The following is an 18430-nucleotide window of genomic DNA, read 5'->3' as shown; positions in this document are numbered from 1 at the left end:
CTTTAGCACAAGAAAATGTAACAGCTATGCTGCCTGGATAGCTCAGTTGGTTAGAGCTGTCAGGAGTTCAGCCTACACTCGAGTAGAACCCTGGCAGAGACACAAGCCCGACTAGCATGTTCTCTCCCTCCTGGTCGATCGTTTGGGAGCTTCATAAGCTTTCTTCAGCCCGAATATCACAGCGACTGATGCAAACCGACACCGGTACACTTAGGGATCCGCAGAGTTTGCGCATCATGCGCATGACAGACCTCAGCAATTCAGCATATTGGCTAATCTACCGTATTTTTCACTCCATAAGATGCACCAGACCATAAGACGCACCTAGTTTTTGGAAGAGGAAAACAAGAAAAAAAAAATTCTGAATCTCAGAATCCAGAACAAGAGGGATTGCTGCACAGCGAAAGCAGTGATCCCTCTTGCTGTTCTGGCTTCTGGGATAGCTGCGCAGCCTGCATTCGCTTCATAAGATGCACACACATTTCCCCTTACTTTTTAGGAGGGAAAAAGTGAGTCCTATAGAGCAAAAAATACGGTACTTTATTTACATATAAACACACACGGAGCACTGCAACATGGCTCCCTCCCTCTCTAGCATCAGACAGCAAAGAGAAAAAGAACAAAGGACAATAGTCCCACTTCACGGAACACAGTAACACAAGCATCCTGTCTCCGTCACTCCCACTCTGTGTAGTCAAAACACATATCGTCATGTGAAAGACAACAATCCTATGACTGCAATCATAGATCAGGAATTCTAACAAGAGCATGGTGCTGAGAATGCCAAGGTTGCAGCTTCAATTCCCATAAGGGACAGCTGCATATTCCTACATTACAGGGGGTTGGACTAGATGATCCTCATGGTCCCTTCGAACTCTACAATTCTATGATTCTATCACAAGTTTCAAGGACACTGTTTTCACTATGGAGGCACTGAACACAAATGACCCAGTGCTCCCAGTGAATCTCTGAAATCACAACAGCTCAGAGTGGGAGGCTTCTACGACTTCTAGGGCTGACCATCTGTACAATGTACAAAAACCACACACACAGGCCCGACGCAAGGACAAGTAAGATGATAAAGCAATTTGTGTACAGGCAACAAATACTGCATTGTGTAAATGAGCAATACTGCCACAGGCAGAGGTCAAATCAACTGTAAAATGAATGAGGAATATAACAAATCGGCTTGAGAATTTTAAGTTGGGTTGGCATTTATATGCTCCAGCAATGCATTCACTTTGGAAGCTGACAAAAATGGGTAACAAGAAAAGCCAACGTTTTAGTTTGTTCATGAACAGGCAAGATGAATAAAAATTAGTTCCCTGGAGTTGTTTGCAATTTGCCAGTTGCCATGCTACCCTTGACTGAATATTCAAGGGTCATGTAAACAAGTCAGGAATCTTCATCTTTAAGCACAGGAGTGCCAGAAGGAAAACTATCCAGCTTTCATATGGACACCATATATTCTTTGTTCCTGTGCTCAATTTGAGTGCAATTTTGATTTTTTTGGGGGGGCCTATAAAGCAGGATGTAAGTATTCTAAAGAAATACAAGTGATAAAAGAGGATATTGACTTACTGGGAAACTCGCATTTACTGGAAGAGGGCTTGCTGTGCCACTCTCAATTACTCCCAAATGAAAACTGATTTCTCTTAAAGGGGATGAACAGTTGACTAAGACTAGAAAGAGCAAATCAAAAGCTGAGAGCAGAATTTACTTATATATATAAAATATTCATATATGGATATATCATTTTAAAATATGAAAGCGATTTATTGTGTGTGTATAAAATCAGAGTTCATCAGCTATCATGGAAAGATGAATTTTTAATTGCAGGCATAAGCCTGGTGGAATAGAATTTTTTTCAGGATGTGTTTGACAGTTTAAACAGAATTTGGAAGTTGTTCTTAGGAAAAGCAACACTATACCATTTTCCTTAATATTTTAATACACTAGACTAGTTACTGGGATGCAGGGCCTCCGCTGAGAAATAATGCTCAGGAGCGCAGAAACCATTTGCCCTAGATTCATTGCTTTTAATTTACAAGACCAAACATTTTCCATGTCTAAATTTTTATGGTTCACAGAAGTGAAACCTTGGTCAAAGGTATTATGAATCCAACATTAGGTTTTTCTCCCCCCCCCCCCGAGTGAAACAATGTGAAGGATATGTAACAGATTTCAACCACGGTTTCCTATATACAGTGGTACCTCGGGTTAAGTACTTAATTCGTTCCGGAGGTCCGTACTTAACCTGAAACTGTTCTTAACCTGAAGCACCACTTTAGCTAATGGGGTCTCCTGCTGCCGCTGCACCGCCGGAGCACGATTTCTGTTCTCATCCTGAAGCAAAGTTCTTAACCTGAAGCACTATTTCTGGGTTAGCAGAGTCTGCAACCTGAAGCGTGTGCAACCTGAAGCATATGTAACCCGAGGTACCACTGTAGTTATAAAGACAAAAAAATATGAATCTGAGGTTCTTACATTGAGACTTCTGAAATGTTTTTAATATTAAAATCTTTGAAATTTAAATGACTCATTTGTTAGGGAAAACGCTCTTTAAAAAAAGAAGAAAAAGAAACCAGAATAGGAAAGCAGCAGATTCCATCGTCAATAAAGCAGCATGACTAGATTAAAGGTTGAATTCCAATAGACTTAGCTTGACAAGCTAATCAGCTTTTACCAATCTATTGCTATCCAGAAGTTTTGGGTGACAATTCCTATCAACCCTAGCAGGCATGACACTGTCATCTCAAACATCTGAAGGGCACCAGGTTGGCAAAGACTAAGCTAAACTTTATCTTCATAGTGTGCTTGGGATCTTAAATAGGCTTGGTAAGGTAAAGGTAAAGGGACCCCTGGCCATTAGGTCCAGTCATGACTGACTCTGGGGCTGCGGTGCTCATCTCACTTTATTGGCCAAGGGAGCCGGCATAAAGCTTCTGGGTCACGTGGCCAGCATGACTAAGCTGCTTCTGGCAAACCAGAGCAGCACACGGAAACGCTGTTTACCTTCGCACCGGAGCGGTACCGATCTATCTACTTGCAGTTTGACGTGCTTTCCAACTGCTAGGTTGGCAGGAGCAGGGACCGAGCAACGGGAGCTCACCCCGTCGCGGGGATTCGAACCGCCGACCTTCTGATCAGCAAGTCCTAGGCTCTGTGGTTTAACCCACAGTGCCACCCGCGTCCCTATAATAGGGTTGGTAAACAAGGTTAAAAACTAACCATGACTTGTTAAGTATTATGCCTGCACCATGTCTGAATAATTACTCTGAAAGGTGCATTTGTTTTTCCACCGGGCTAATCAATCTATTTAAAGATTCTTGCTTTCAAGGATTATTGCCATAGTGGATGTCAATCATCACAGGCTTCTTCAGAGCTGGGATGAGAGATTATTTCATAGCCGAGATAAGAAACAGAATTTTATCGTAGTTCCACCACTGTGCTGAAACCTGAGATAACGCACCACGATGCATGGAACCTTGAGAGGATGCGGTCTCCCGCCGTAATAAAAGTACACACTCAAAACCTGGGATGAGAAAAGTTCACTATGTAAAGTCCAGAGCAAGGTGGGGTGCCTAGGAAATTATTATGAAGGTTAGGACTGAAAATGAAGGGGATTTGAGTGACTTGAGCACAGGGAGCAGCATTTAATCCTATTGATTATAAGACTTCAGGAGCAGCTGACGCAATGAGGCAATGACACCTTCTCAACAGCGGCGGCACAGCATCATATTCTCTGCATTTTCTCTTGGTAACTTTTAAATGATTCTTCAGGTGCAGAGGGTCCTGCAATCCAAGTCAAAGCATGCTTGGTCCTAAGTGGGTCATACAAAGTTATTGGGACTTCCTAAAACACAAACAGGGACGCGGGTGGCGCTGTGGGTAAAAGCCTCAGCGCCTAGGGCTTGCCGATCGAAAGGTCGGCAGTTCGAATCCCTGCGGCGGGGTGCGCTCCCGTTGTTCGGTCCCAGCGCCTGCCAACCTAGCAGTTCAAAAGCACTCCCGGGTGCAAGTAGATAAATAGGGACCGCTTACTAGCGGGAAGGTAAACGGTGTTTCCGTGTGCTGCGCTGGCTTGCCAGATGCAGCTTTGTCACACTGGCCACGTGACCTGGAAGTGTCTCCAGACAGCGCTGGCTCCCGGCCTATAGAGTGAGATGAGCGCACAACCCTAGAGTCTGGCAAGACTGGCCCGTACGGGCAGGGGTACCTTTACCTTTACCTAAAACACAAACAGATCTTGAATAGAATTGCAGCAAAGTTATTACAGCCTTGCATATATAGAATTGGGGTTTTGGGGTGTTTTTTTGGAGGGATACTGAAAGAAATGCATATTATGAGTTAAGAGAGTGAACAAAAGCACAGATCTGACATTTCACATTTTAGCTGTTTAAGGGTCTTATTATTGTGAATTGTTTAATTGTTCTCCAGGTACAGTATGTGCAGCACAAAATGAAATAAATGGTACAACGTACTTTAAAATATGGTTCGCTATTAATTTGTTTCTAAGTGAAAAAGTTAACACATATTTAATTGATGGCAGTTCTGTACCATTCTCACAAACAAAACAATTTTAATTACAGTGGTACCTTGGGTTACAGACGCCTCGGGTTACAGACTCCACTAACCCAGAAATAGTACCTCAGATTAAGAACTTTGTTCAGGATGAGAACAGAAATAGCACGGTGGCAGCGGGAGGCCCCATTAGCTAAAGTGGTAAGAACAGGTTAAGAACAATTTCAGGTTAAGAACGGACCTCCAGAACGAATTAAGTTCTGAACCCGAGGTACCACTGTACAGTATGCTTTTTGTTCTGAAAACATGCACACACCAATTCCTGCTGTGTTTACTGCTACTAACATTGTGTTCCAGCAGGCAATATACAGAAATATTTCTAGGATTTAAAGTTTTAAAATTTCCCAGTAAGCTATTTAAACAGTAAGAGTCCCAAGAATTTTTTTGGGTACAAATCATCCTCAAGAGAACATTTTCTCATACCATTTATTGTTTCATCTGGCTTCATTTCAAAGACAACCGTGTGAAATTCTCCTTCCCACCCCTAACTTCTTGGTAGGTAGTTAGTATGTGTGGGGATGGCATTGGTGATGGAGACAATAATGGATGGCTAATTTCAGCTGACTGGGCCCAGTTTTAAACACATAATTCTTAATCAGGCTATTTGTTACAAAATCAAGGCCTGTACAGATTTCTCCAGTATGATAATGCCTGCCACTTACGTGATACAATTATGCGAAAGAGTATTTTAAGAAAAAAGTGGCTTGTCTAATTATTCCCTTGCTGACGGGTATGAAAAGTTGCTTAGTGCAGCCTAATGAGGTACGTTTCTTGCCATGCATGTGATTTGTGAATGAACTAGGCAAATTTTCCACTCTTTAAAAATATAATAAAGGTAATAGATCTTCTTTACCAAGACTTTTTTTGCAGGTTCAACAGTTTGCTTTTTTTAGATTATTATTCAAAATATCTGTAGACAGCCTAACATCCAAAAAACCTTGAAGCGGTGTACAAAAGGATCATATATATATACAATGACAACAACCAAAATAAAAACTGCTGCTGGAGGCATTGTAATGGTATCAGCTCCATGATCTGCCCAGAAGGAGAACTGGGAGGATCGGAAGTGTTAGGGCACTGTGGCGGTGAAGGAAGAAACATTCAACCAGCCAAAGGACCAAAGGGCAGCCAGTGGAGCATCAATAGCAGGTCCCAAGAAGGGAAATTTTGGAGAACAGGTTAAGTGGAGCAGCCCAGTGAAACACAGAAACAAGCAGGTGAGGGAGATTGGATACAGAGGTAAAGTGAAGGCAGCAGAGAGAAACAGACAGAGAAGGAAAGGGCAGCACAGAAGGGGAAGGCAGGCAAGTGTTGCCTCAAAAGCAGGCATAGGCAAACTGGGCCCTCCAGTTGTTTTCAGACTACAGTTCCCATCATCCCTGACCACTGGTCCTGTTAGCTAGGGATGATGGGAGTTGTAGTCCCAAAACATCTGGAGGGCCAAGTTTGCCTATGCCTGCTCAAAAGTGTTGCCTCAGTATATGTGAAGGAGCGTCTCCACTCTCATCATTCAGCCCAGACACTGAGGTCCAGCACTGAGGGCCTTCTGGCAGTTCCCTCACTGCAAGATGTGAGGTTGCAGGGAACCAGGCAGAAGGCCTTCTTGGTAGGGGCACCCGCCCTGTGGAACGCCCTTCCATCAGATGTCAAGGAAATAAACAACTATCTGACTTTTAGACAGGCCTTGGGGTGGGGGCAAAAGATCCCACAATTATTCGAATCTTCCAGTGACTCATAAGATAGAATAAAATGCATGACCAACAGCTACTCTAGGAAGGTTTAGCTGAAAGTCTTTAGCATGCATTGAAAACGTAAGATAGACAACACATATCAGTGGGGAGAGTGTGCCCACTGCAGGTGCTTCCACATAAAAGCTCATTCATGAAACACTGGCTATTATCAAGTCTAGCTCAAAAGTTTGCACATTATTCTAGCACAAATAATGGACTACAGCATCTCTGTTGTTTCCAAGAATATTTTGAATACGAGAAGATTAAGTTGAAACATTATAACAAATATGAAGATACACCTCACACAATAAGCATACTCAATAACACTTCCTATGAATTTGTAGCACATTATCAAACTTTCAGTCAAAATAAATATATATTTTTTAAAAACTACCCTTTATATGCATGCCTGTGGGTGAAGAAGGAATAGATTTGAAAACATGGGTGTTGGCTTTTCTTGTTCAAGTAACACCATGTACAGATTTCTGTTCCTGATGTACTTCTTAGACTCAGTTTCATAGATAAGCTATGTGTACCTGACTCCTCCTGTGCCTCCCTGGATGAGGAAGAGACAGAAGAAGCACAAGAAGTGCATGGAAATAAGGATCTTGGACAAAAAAATGCCCCTATTATCAGCTGTGAAACATCGGAAGGCATGCTATCTCAGTATCTTCTGAAGCTGTTGAAAAGAGCTTCAGTCCACAAAAGCTTAGCATCACAAGGCATTTGTTAGCCTTTGAAAGGTGCCCTGGGATGCTGCTCTAATCGCTGTGATAGCACAGGCTAGAGCCTTGGAAACGGATGCTTTAAATTACTGTTGTCATCTCTCTTTCTCTCTTTTGAGGAAGTAAATAAACTACTGAAGAAAGTACCATCATCAGGGTAACAATTGAGCCATAATATGGTCAGCCACCACACAGCCCAACCACCTGCCTATACACGAGTCTTTTAACAGGGAAATCAGTGCAGGCTTCTCAGAGTTAAATACGTCTTAGAATCCATTGCTGTACTATACCACCCTATCACCAATTCAGACACAGGCAAAAGTGAGCCCCGCTTTACCAAGCGTTTGTGGGTCGAACTAGATGCGATAAGAAATGTGTTGGTGCTGATGAAAACTGAAAGCTTCCCCAGCTTTGACCGTAACATATAATTATGCAAATGGACGCTGTCAGGTGTTCCCACCAGCACTCCACATTGTTGATCTGCCACTGGAGATTGGGGTGGGAAGCACAACAATGACACCCGCCCACCTTCCATGAAGGAAAGGAGTGGGAACTCAATGTAGCATTGGTGTTTTTAGCAGTTTAACTGTTCATCATAACAACCTTGTCCTGGTTTGCTCCAAGCGTCAAGGTCAACAGTAGGTGGGTGTTCAAGGGCCACATCCCGTGAACATGCATACAAATATATTCTCTCTCTCACTCACACACGCGCGCGCGCACACACACACACAATCTCTCCCCACTGGACTGAAGGACAGACCCAGGAGAGACAGCAGCACTCCTCCCAACCCACCAAACAGTTGCTCAGAGCTTTCAGGACAAACCACACAACTGCTAAACAAATGCCCACCATGAGTGTCAGCCAGTGTTGAATGTCTAGGGTCCCACTGGGCAACCAGGGGCAGAGATTCCAGCTAGGAAGGGGCCCTACCCCAGATTAGGAAATGTCCCAAGCCTAACCTCCCACAGGGCCCTTGCGGGCCCCCACTTTAAGCAGAGAGAAGGCAGAAAGGGGTGACTCTTCCTGTGTGCCTCCCCCCTGCTCCCCATTGCAGCTGCAGTCCTCTCAGCCTTCGGCTAGTGAAATTAGCAGCAGTCAGGGGCACTAGCAGAGGGCTGCAGGTTGTCCATCCACATGCGTGCTAGGTAGTAAGTTACACTGACTTACGGGACTCGCTTCAGTGAGATTGACTTAAAGATTCTGCTGCAAGTTGATAAGACTGATTTCCCTCTTAGAATCAAGAGTTCATTTTGATCAGCACTTTACCATTTCATCAGAGGTTAGATGCGTCAGACATTCAGCTATTGCGGCACTCTTGGCTGGATCCATGACATATTCCCCCCGAGAGTCACCAACAATCAGTTCTGGCCATGAAGGTCCCACTTCCTTCTTAATCAGGAAAATCTCCAAGCTGCAAAGAGATGAACAGACAAACACTGGTAAATTTGATCCAGCATTGAAGGAGTGGAAAGGCAGTTCATACTATATTTCCCTGTCCCTCCCCACCTACACACATGTACTTCCCCCACCCATGCCCCCCAAATCTTCATCAAAATCTAGATAGGGAACTTTGTGGGCTGCAGTGAAAGGGAGATTCACCTGAAATAAAGCAGAGCAACATTGCACCACTTGCACAAGGTTCCTGATTTACATGGGAGAATTTGGAATTTATGCACAATGGCTTTGTTACTTCCATAGTAAAATGGTTTTGTCCCCAAGATGCCAAAGCAGTTTGACTTTAACAGGAAACCTGCAAGAGGCTCATGTACTAGCTAGCTAGAAAATTTTAGGAAAGCTTTTAAACTGACACTTGGAACCACGCATAATGAAAGAGTTAAAGGCAGTTCTCTCCATTCTATTCTGACCTCCTACTTCCAGCAATACTTTCAGATCTGTTTCCAAATTGTGCATATAAGTTAGCTTGATATTATACCGTCCTCTATCAGAATGCCATATGGCTGCCCCTTGGACCTTGCCAAAGTTGCTGAAATCCAGGGCTCAATGCAGCAAGCGGCCTTTTAATTTATAAAAATGGGGGAGGAAATATTCTCTAGAATGAATTCAGCAAAGAAGAGGAGCCATATAAACATAACAAATCTCCCATTTAGAGAGTTTGCCTCTCTAAATGTACTCCAAATCTTACATGATAAATTCGTATTGTGGAACTCGCAGGGAAGTAACTTGTTTAGTGCTGAAGAATTAATACTTCACTTTGGCACTTAATCACAAGCTAATAATTACTAAGCCACTCTGGCTTTATAAATTCATAATTTAGATTAGCCGCTCATTCCTCCCTTCCCCATAGCCATTATTAAAAGGTCACTCTTCTTCTAAATATTGCATTAACTATCCAATGAAAGCTTCACTGAAGGGGGAAAAAATCAAATGGGTAAGATGCAGATGTGGCACGACTGGTACTATTAGTGAGATATTCCGGAGCAATTCCAAACCAATTATGAAAACAAGATGAAAACAGATAATCAAATTAACCTCTCTCAGCCGGAGTTAGCTGCCAAACTGCCCCCAAGTTGAATTCCTTACACCATCAGATCCTCCCCACTAAAAACGCTTTCCAGTCCCTTATTGGTTGTATCTGCATTCTAGACGAATTACTAAATATGAGAAATGAAGACAAGCTATCAAATCAGGCGCCTTGTTTCCATTAGTGGCCACCCTGGTGATTCTAGCAGGCCCCAAAGCAATAGACTTCCTTTGCTGTTTGCCTCCATTAAGTGGTATTCAGAGATGATGTCTCTGAACAAGGTATCCTAACGAGTTAGTGTCACTAAACCATTTCTTCTCCTTGGCTTATAACTGAAAGCTTTTCTTGTATAGGCTGCTGTTGCTGGGTTACTGTTTTTTTGGTTGGTGTCTTAATTTTATTGCATCAGACATATTTAAACAGGTTCTTGTATTATGATTTCAATTGTATGCATGTTTCTAAACATATATTGGTTATTAACATACAGCAACGCATATTTGCTACCAATGGAAGCCATATTCGGAAGGCTATTAGTTTTGAAGGGCAGTGTAACGTCTGTTACTTAAGCATGCAGTTGTACATACCACCAGACATCCAAGTCTTCCATAAGCGCTAACATTAATAAAGATTAATTGAGACACAGAAAAGTGAAGTGTACACTCCTCGGAAGACCACCAGGCATATGCAACTGGGCTAGTTCAACAGTTTAAAATACAGTGGTACCTTGGGTTAAGAACTTAATTCGTTCTGGAGGTCTGTTCTTAACCTGAATCTGTTCTTAACCTGAGGTACCACTTTAGCTAATGGGGCCTCCTGCTGCTGCTGCTGCGCCGCACGATTTCTGTTCTGAGGTAAAGTTATTAACCCAAGGTACTATTGCTGGGTTAGTGGAGTCTATAACCTGAAGAATCTGTAACCTGAAGGGTCTGTAACCTGAGGTACCACTGTATATATGAAATAGCAAAATGATAAATACACACACTCTCTCTTACAAAAACCCTGATCAATTAACATAGTAGGGCCAGAGGTCACTAGTATTTGGCCTACCACTGAGGGTGCTCTTCAATATCCTCCCTCAAACAACATACTCCCTTAACTGAACTGGCAAAGTAATGCCACACAGATGGACGGCTTTGCATCAGAAGGCAAAATGTGCTGGCTTACAATCTGAACCTGGAAGGTCAATTTTTTTAATTGAGTTTTTAATTACATCCACTTAAGTACACCCACTTTCGCTGTATCTCATTGTATGTGTATATTCCGACAAGTTATAATCTATCCAGTGACCATGTGGTGAAGGGCGGCACACAGATTCTTAAATTAGTAGATATATAATGTAGAAGGTAATTTGTGCTGCAAACATAGTGTGTACAAATGAACGAACCCAGCTTCATTCTCTTTTCTTTTTTTGAAGGGAAGATGATGCAAATTAAGTTTGCACTCATACATATGCATGGCCCAACTTGCTTTGTTTGCATGATTTTGATGCAGAAGCACTTTCAAACACGTGGTCTCCACATGCACAGCTGAAGTGGTATCATTTCATTGCAACATTTTATGAGTTCTCTGTCTTAAGATGTATGACTATAAGTGCTGTTACCATTTCTCATGTTCCTGATTTGTAACTTAGCAGGTGCTAAGACAGGCACAGGCAAACTTGACCCTCCAGATGTTTTGGGACTACAACTCCCATCATCCCTAGCTAACAGGACCAGTGGTCAGGGATGATGGGAATTGTAGTCTCAAAACATCTGGAGGGCTGAGTTTGCCTATGCCTGTGCTAAGATGATCTGCAGATCTGAGTGCTAAGATCTATTACAGGTTCAAGTGTCAAACCTACCTTGATGGAAGCCATCTTCCATGTGGAACAGCAGGGAAGCCACTGCTATAGTATCCAGAAGTTCATAACTCCTGTCCTCTCAATCTTTACCATGAGAGTGTACTGTCTAAAGGTAACATTTACGTAGTATGCATCTTCTATTTTTTAAAGAAGGCATTGTCAAACTGGGGACAATGAAGATTTGAGTACGGTGTGTTACCTGCTCTAGGAGGCTGTTGGAAAATGGAGAATACTACTAATTAGCATGCCTACCGTGTCATAGTATATTCCACACTATAATTATATATATTTTTTAATAACCACGCCAAAAAGTTGTTTCAGTGCTAAGGTGCTGTTGTGCAAGTAGGAGGCAAATCTGTGCACAGAAGTGTCTGTTTTTTGCTGGGACCATCACTCCTGCTCCTCTGCCAGGTTATGTGTGCAGCAAGAAGAGTGTTGCGCCACATCCCATGCAGTTCCCCAGTCTTCAGGGATTAATTCTTGGGGGGCAACAGAGACTACAGAAGGAGAGCTCTGTTCTGTGTGCAGAACAGACCCTAGCATCCAAGCCAGAACTCTTAACTACTGCAATATGAGTAATAATAAATATCATGTTTATCCTTCCAACACTTGCAAGTTCTAAACGGAGTGTGCATCCTGGTCACAACCATGCTTATTTGGGAAACAGCCAGTGCTTTCTTCCTAGGAAAAGAGGTGCAGGAACTCCAACCTATTTTGGATGGACAACCAAAGCTGTTGTCTTCACCCAAAAACACCAGGATTACACAGGTCTTCTTAGGAGAGGAGTGTTGTGGCTGCAAAAGAAGCTCTGGAAACAGCCATTGATTTTAAATGAGGCTTCCCAAAGTGCATGCAAAAGATTATGTCACTGAGCATGGTCTGAAGCAGATATGTTTCAAATATGTACTTCGTTTTGATCTCTAGTTCAACCAAGGCCACCTGGCTAAGTGCGCTGTTCTCAAAGCTATGATGGGCTTGAATCTGGGACCTGCTGCATACAACACATGTGCTCTACAGAATCAAGCTATGGCCCTTCCAGTACCCCTTCTCCTATACAGAAATATCTGTTAAATTTTTTTATTTTTTTTTGCCTATTAGAAGGTAGGAGTAGAAAACAAAGGGGGATAAGGAAAAGCAGTATTTTAAAAAGCTTTAAGGGAGGAAAAAGAAAAGGAATCTGGAAGATTGGATCAGTATGCACTTATCTCCATTTCTAAAAATAGAGTACCAAATGTAGCCCATACCACGCCTTTGTTTTCAAACACTTAAATCAGAGGAAAAACTTGAAACACATTTGTTGTCAAAAATGATCCTTGCAAATGTCTTAATTAGCTTTGCAGAAAGAAAAGCCAGCCAAATCAACCCGAAACACTGACAGCTGGAGGAAAGATAATGGGGATAGGAGAAGCATTGAAATAATCCCATTGTTTTCAACAAGTTAATTTAGATGGAAAGAGCTTTCGCTTTCATGATCAACATGTGATATGATTAGAAAAGGCTTTTTTCAATCCCAAAATGATCAAGAGAAAGCACCACTCACTTCACATGTGGTTACAAAATGTATGACTAGAGGGCTATATGCATTTGTATTGAACAGAATTCCTAACCTTCTCTGCAAATAGCTAATCAGAATGTTTAACATGTATCTTTATTTTGGATCTTACGATCTATGTGGAAATTGTTCAATTTTGTTTTGAACTTTCTGATGTTTTGTTTATGACTACTTTTGTTATGTTTGCAGTTTCGTAATTATTTATATGTCGTAAGTGGCCTTGAGCACAGTTTTAACTTTGGCGTACAAATAAAATGATTGATTAAGGCTGTTAAAACAACAACAAAAATCTCTTGGAAAACTGGATAGATTTTCAAAACTTTAATCTGAAGCAACAGTAGACATCTCTAAGTTATCCATGCCGAGATGAGCTAAAGCATTTTAATTTTCAGTCTATAGTTCTCCTCACTGGTATGAAAATAGTGTTGCTTTCATTAAAATAAATTAACCCCCCTCAGAGAAATCCAATACTGAAACCGGCCTAATGAAAGACATTTGTTTAATGATTGTTCCCATTAAATGGACTGAACAAGTTACATTAGCGTCCAGTGCTGAGTTACTCTCTTCCTTTATTTAAGACTACACACTGGATTTATATAGATCTCTAGATAAATAAATCTATATAGATCTTGCTATAATGGTGAATACATACATGTGTCATAATTATTAATAATATTCTGCGGTGGCTCCCTGTTTATGGAATGCTCTCCCCAGGGACATTCGCCTGGTGCCTTCATTATACACCTTTAGGCACCAGGTAAAAACGTTCCTCTTTAACCAGGCCTTTGGCTGATTGACATGCAATGCACTTTTAAAATGTGTTGGGGGGGGTTATTAAGTTGCTTTTGTTTTTATTATATATTTTGTGTTTTTATATTGCGACTTTATCTTGTGAACTGCCTTGGGACCTGTGGGTATAGGGCGGTATACAAATTTAATTAACAACAACAACAACTGCATTTAACCCACTAGCTTTGCTGTTGCAGCAGCCTGCTTAGAGGCACAAAAGATAATAGTATTAAATCACAAGCACTCATTAAAGAGAAGACAGGATTTATCAGCAATTCCTATCGAGCAACAAATGTAATGGAAATAGTGGAAGGCCCTTCCTCCTTGTTCATATTCCATTGTCTCACTTTATAAAATGTCTACGTACGACTAACTGTGACCAGTTTCTGTTTCCGTGAAGAAAAGGAAGCAGCCTGAAAGGAAAGAAAGCACACCTAATAAGACAGCTCAGGTTCACAGTATTACACACTTTAGTGCCCAGGGCTATTGAGCTACTTAGGCATTCAGCTATACAGACACCAGACTAGACTACTCAGTACTGCAAGAAATACCTATTATTTTCTTTAATTATCCACGTGGAGCTTTCATGATCAATCGACGAAAAAAGCGTTCCTTCTAATACAGGGCTGAGGGGATCTTTCAGTGCGACACTGAGATGGCCTGGAGAAAAGCGGACTTGAATGTCCTCTTTGGCAAAGTCTTCTGGTAGCTGAAAAGTAACCGTCAAATCATCTTCAGTCTCTTGCCAGTAGTAGAGAGGTTCTACAAACCAAGAACACGAAATGGAATAGATCACTGATGGTGAGCTGCAACACTAAGCACACCTGTAGGACAGGCAGGGTGGTGTAGTGGCTGGAATGTTAGACTACGACCTGGTAGAGATGTGAAGGCCTGGGAGAAAAAACCTGGAAATTTTCAAAAAAAGATGTTTCTCTCTCCCCTTCCCTGTTTTTTTCTGAAGTTTTCTGAGCAAATCTTTCTAACTTAACATGGAAAACCTGCGCCAGAACAAAACAGAAGTTAAGAGGGGACCCCTTGCATAAAACAGATACATCGCACTAAGATTACCCTCTGTAATGCTGCCTATCCAACATACCAAGTGCTCCCTGTTGTTTCAACGCAGCATCACATAATCAATTAAGTGAAATGCTGAGCCTGTGGAGAGGGGAAGCAATAATTTTCCTAATCCCTGCAGGTGATCAGCTTTTGTCTCGAGGCATGTACTTGTTAAGTCTGCTGAATCCTCAGGTAATGGTCATCAAGCTATTCACCCTTCCAAATAAACAAGCTGCATCTTGCTCATTTGGAGAACTGACAGGTTGATTTCTGCACAGATAACTTTAAAACCATACTACTAACACTTAAGGGACGTGGGTGGCGCTGTGGGTAAAACCTCAGTGCCTAGGACTTGCTGTTCGTAAGGTTGGCGGTTCGAATCCCCGCGGCGGGGTGAGCTCCCGTCGTTCGGTCCCAGCTCCTGCCCACCTAGCAGTTCGAAAGCACCCCTAAGTGCAAGTAGATAAATAGATACCGCTTTATAGCGGGAAGGTAAACAGCGTTTCCGTGTGCGGCAATGGTGCTGGCTCGCCAGTTGCAGCTTTGTCACGCTGGCCACGTGACCCGGAAGTGTCTTTGGAAGGCGCCGGCTCCCAGCCTCTTGAGCGAGATGAGTGCGCAACCCTAGAATCGGTCACGACTGGCCCGTACGGGCAGGGGTACCTTTACTTTACCTTTACTAACACTTAAGACAGCACTGAATGTAAAGTGCACTGCATTTCTAACACAAATATAAGCTCCAAGACCATGCTTTGTTCCCTAGTGTGCCCTGAAAGGTGAGATAGAAATTTATAAAGCAATAATAAATGAGCTAGTTGTCTAACCTATTGTCAGGAACGCAAGGTTACCTTTTTTGTTTTCCTCTGCTTTCTCCTTTTCACTTTTGTCGTGCTTATCCTCACCATTCTGTGTGAGAGCATAGGGCTTGTACGAAATAACCATCAGGCCATCGCCACTTGGCTCTATAGCTGCATAATGTGGAACTGACTTTCCTTGAAGAACTCGACGCTTGGAGATTTCATACCCATGATCACCTGATCAAGAGAGAAACAATTCCTTTGAATGTGCTGACACTACCCAACTCTGCTCATCCCAGTTTTTAAAGGACAAAAATCCAACCCGCTGGCTGGTTGACTTTAACAGAAATCAACACGTTCCTCACTTGGGAAGATCTTGAACATACAAAAAGTCAATGCAGAAATGTTGAGATAGGTGTCTGCAGGCTTTTCAGTCTAGCAGGTTTTCTGTATTCCTGGCATGACAGACTGCAAGGTAACCCACAAAGCACTAGTTGAAAAAAGTCAATTCTATCTGATTGCAGCGTCATGGGGTAACAGTGTGAGAAAGAAGTCAAACAAACACAAACATCTCAAAGGTTTATGCTCTTCGACAAGTCTTCTAGCATAGTACAGTGGTACCCTGGGTTAAGTACTTAATTCGTTCCGGAGGTCCGTTCTTAACCTGAAACTGTTCTTAACCTGAAGCACCACTTTAGCTAATGGGGCCTCCTGCTGCTGCCGTGCCCCTGCCACGCAATTTCTGTTCTCATCCTGAAGCAAAGTTCTTAACCCGAGGTACTATTTCTGGGTTAGTGAAGTCTGTAACCTGAAGCGTATGTAACCTGAAGCATATTTAACCCGAGGTACTACTGTACTGTTGACTCTCACCTACGGGACCGTAATGAAGACTATTTCTAGGCAAATGGTCTCCAGAAACAATTTCTGACCCCATTCCTAGAGGATTCATGCTGCTTTTAAGCTTCCTGGGTACACTTGGCTCTGCTCTCACTACCTCCCTCTCTCCAAAGACAATGAAATCTGTAGCCAATTTGGAGAGTTTAATGAGACCATTTCTTTGTTTCCATATGCCGAGCTTCCTCCTGTCATATTCAGACTAAAACCTATATGGAAGTATGTCCTAAGCCTCTTCTACCCACTTCCCACATCCTCTGAGGCATCCTTGCTAATATTTTTTTTATTGCAAATAGAGAGCTTGGCTAGTTGTTAAGGATTTGCCCCTCTGTATAGCCTTACAGAAGAATAGATCCCTAGAATGAGCCCGTTTCCGCTTTGTCTTAACCTAATTTAGTAGCCTGTTTTGTTCATAAGATGTCCCCTCTAATAACTAGCATCTCACTCCTCTGTTGTCGCACAAAAATGCCAGTGTGCATTGGGCTTTCCTTGGATTCTGGCTGCAGGTATGCAAACCCACCCCATCCATCTAGGTGTTTCCATTTATGCCAGACATAGCTTGCAAAACTGGGTAGCCCCACACAGAGGCTTACCTGAAAAATAAGCATATTTCAGAAAACAGTGAAAACCCTGATACTGTATTTTTCTAAGAATTGTTTTCGCCTTAAATACATACACTTAAATAAATACAGCACTTTTCAGCAACCTGTTTCATTCATCTGAAGCAGCTACATAATAAATATCCAGGCTGATAACAAATTCATTTTGCTGCTCTAAAAGAGGCAATTCTCTATTGGTCTTCTAGCTATTTCATTAGCCTTTTCTTTCCTACATTTGCTCTTTTGTGGTTTGTAATTAAAACCCAGCCCCCCCCCTTAAAAGTAACCACCAGTACTGTGTTGGAAAGACCTCAGGAAATGCATAAAATTAGATACCAATAACCGCTACAAGAAGGCAGCAGGATCTGTTGAACACAGGAATACAAATAAAGGCCATATTAATATTTACCGCAAGGTTCTTTGCACCAGCAGGTAAGCTATTCTAAAAGATGGCTCCGAGGAAACATGGAGTTTCTGTTCCAGCCAGCCATGACTGGTGCCTGAGGGCACTGAGTATTTCTGTACTGATCGGCTGGGGAGGGGAAAGAGAACTTAATACTGCCTTGATCTTCTTACTGCTTAGCCTTCGTGTGGGATGCACAGGAGCTGTTTGTCTATATGAAAGAGTGGCACTGCCGTGAAAAATACTTTTGAAGAGTGGTACCAGCAGGAAAGAGGAGTATCACAATGATTTTACTGTGGGCATTGGATTTTTTTTGTAACGTATTGTCAGGGAACTGCCATCTGAGACGCAGGAGGTGAAAGGGCTCACGGAGGGTGAGAGAGACCATTCAGCTGAGGAGGGAACCAGCAGGGGGAGAAGTGGAGTTCCAAGGGAAAGTGAGTCGGAGGGAGGGCTCAGAGACACTTCAAGCGAGAACAGTGGGGAGGTTTCAGGACCTCCTATAGGGACACCCACTCCTCGCCGGAAACTGTCACGCCGAGAGTCCAGAAGACGCGTTTCCGTTAAGGAGCTTTTATGCTGGAAGAAGTTCCGTAAACGCCCACTGTCCGATTCAACGAGTGACTGATGGAGCCATGCTTAAGGAGCTCCGTCACAGACAGAGGTTTGTGGACTTAGCCAAACTCTGAGGGACTAGGATTTTACGCACAAGCAGCTCACCATCCCATCACACGTATGTTGTTAGCCACCTCCAGAATACTTAACAGAGAGGCAGGGTACACAGTATTTTGGTGGTGGGAACAATAGTATTGGTAAAACATCATCATGCCGCAACTATCCCAAGCCCTGCAAGAGACAGCCAACTAAGTGAAAAGGCAAATATTGTCCTGTGACAGTATCAAATCACAGATTTGGTATTACAAAATGCCATGTGGAGTTCTCCTCTTCAGGATGCTCCATGTCATTCCTTCTCCTTCC

The 18430-nt window shown here is 42.6% G+C and overlaps 1 protein-coding gene across 1 annotated transcript in view; it reads right to left on the bottom strand.

Annotated features, from left to right (window-relative positions):
- Positions 1-18430, bottom strand: part of NUDCD1 (NudC domain containing 1) — a 48048-nt gene that overhangs the window by 13513 nt on the left and 16105 nt on the right. The window contains exons 5-7 of the mRNA XM_053395432.1: positions 15608-15793; positions 14255-14465; positions 8307-8451 (exon numbers count right to left, since the gene is read on the bottom strand). Of these exons, the coding sequence (XP_053251407.1) occupies positions 8307-8451; positions 14255-14465; positions 15608-15793 (542 nt within the window). The remainder of the gene's footprint in view (positions 1-8306; positions 8452-14254; positions 14466-15607; positions 15794-18430) is intronic.

Source organism: Podarcis raffonei, chromosome 7 (genome assembly GCF_027172205.1).
Source record: "Podarcis raffonei isolate rPodRaf1 chromosome 7, rPodRaf1.pri, whole genome shotgun sequence".
NCBI classification, from domain to species: Eukaryota; Metazoa; Chordata; class Lepidosauria; order Squamata; family Lacertidae; genus Podarcis; species Podarcis raffonei.
This window is presented reverse-complemented; position numbering and strand designations above follow the sequence as displayed.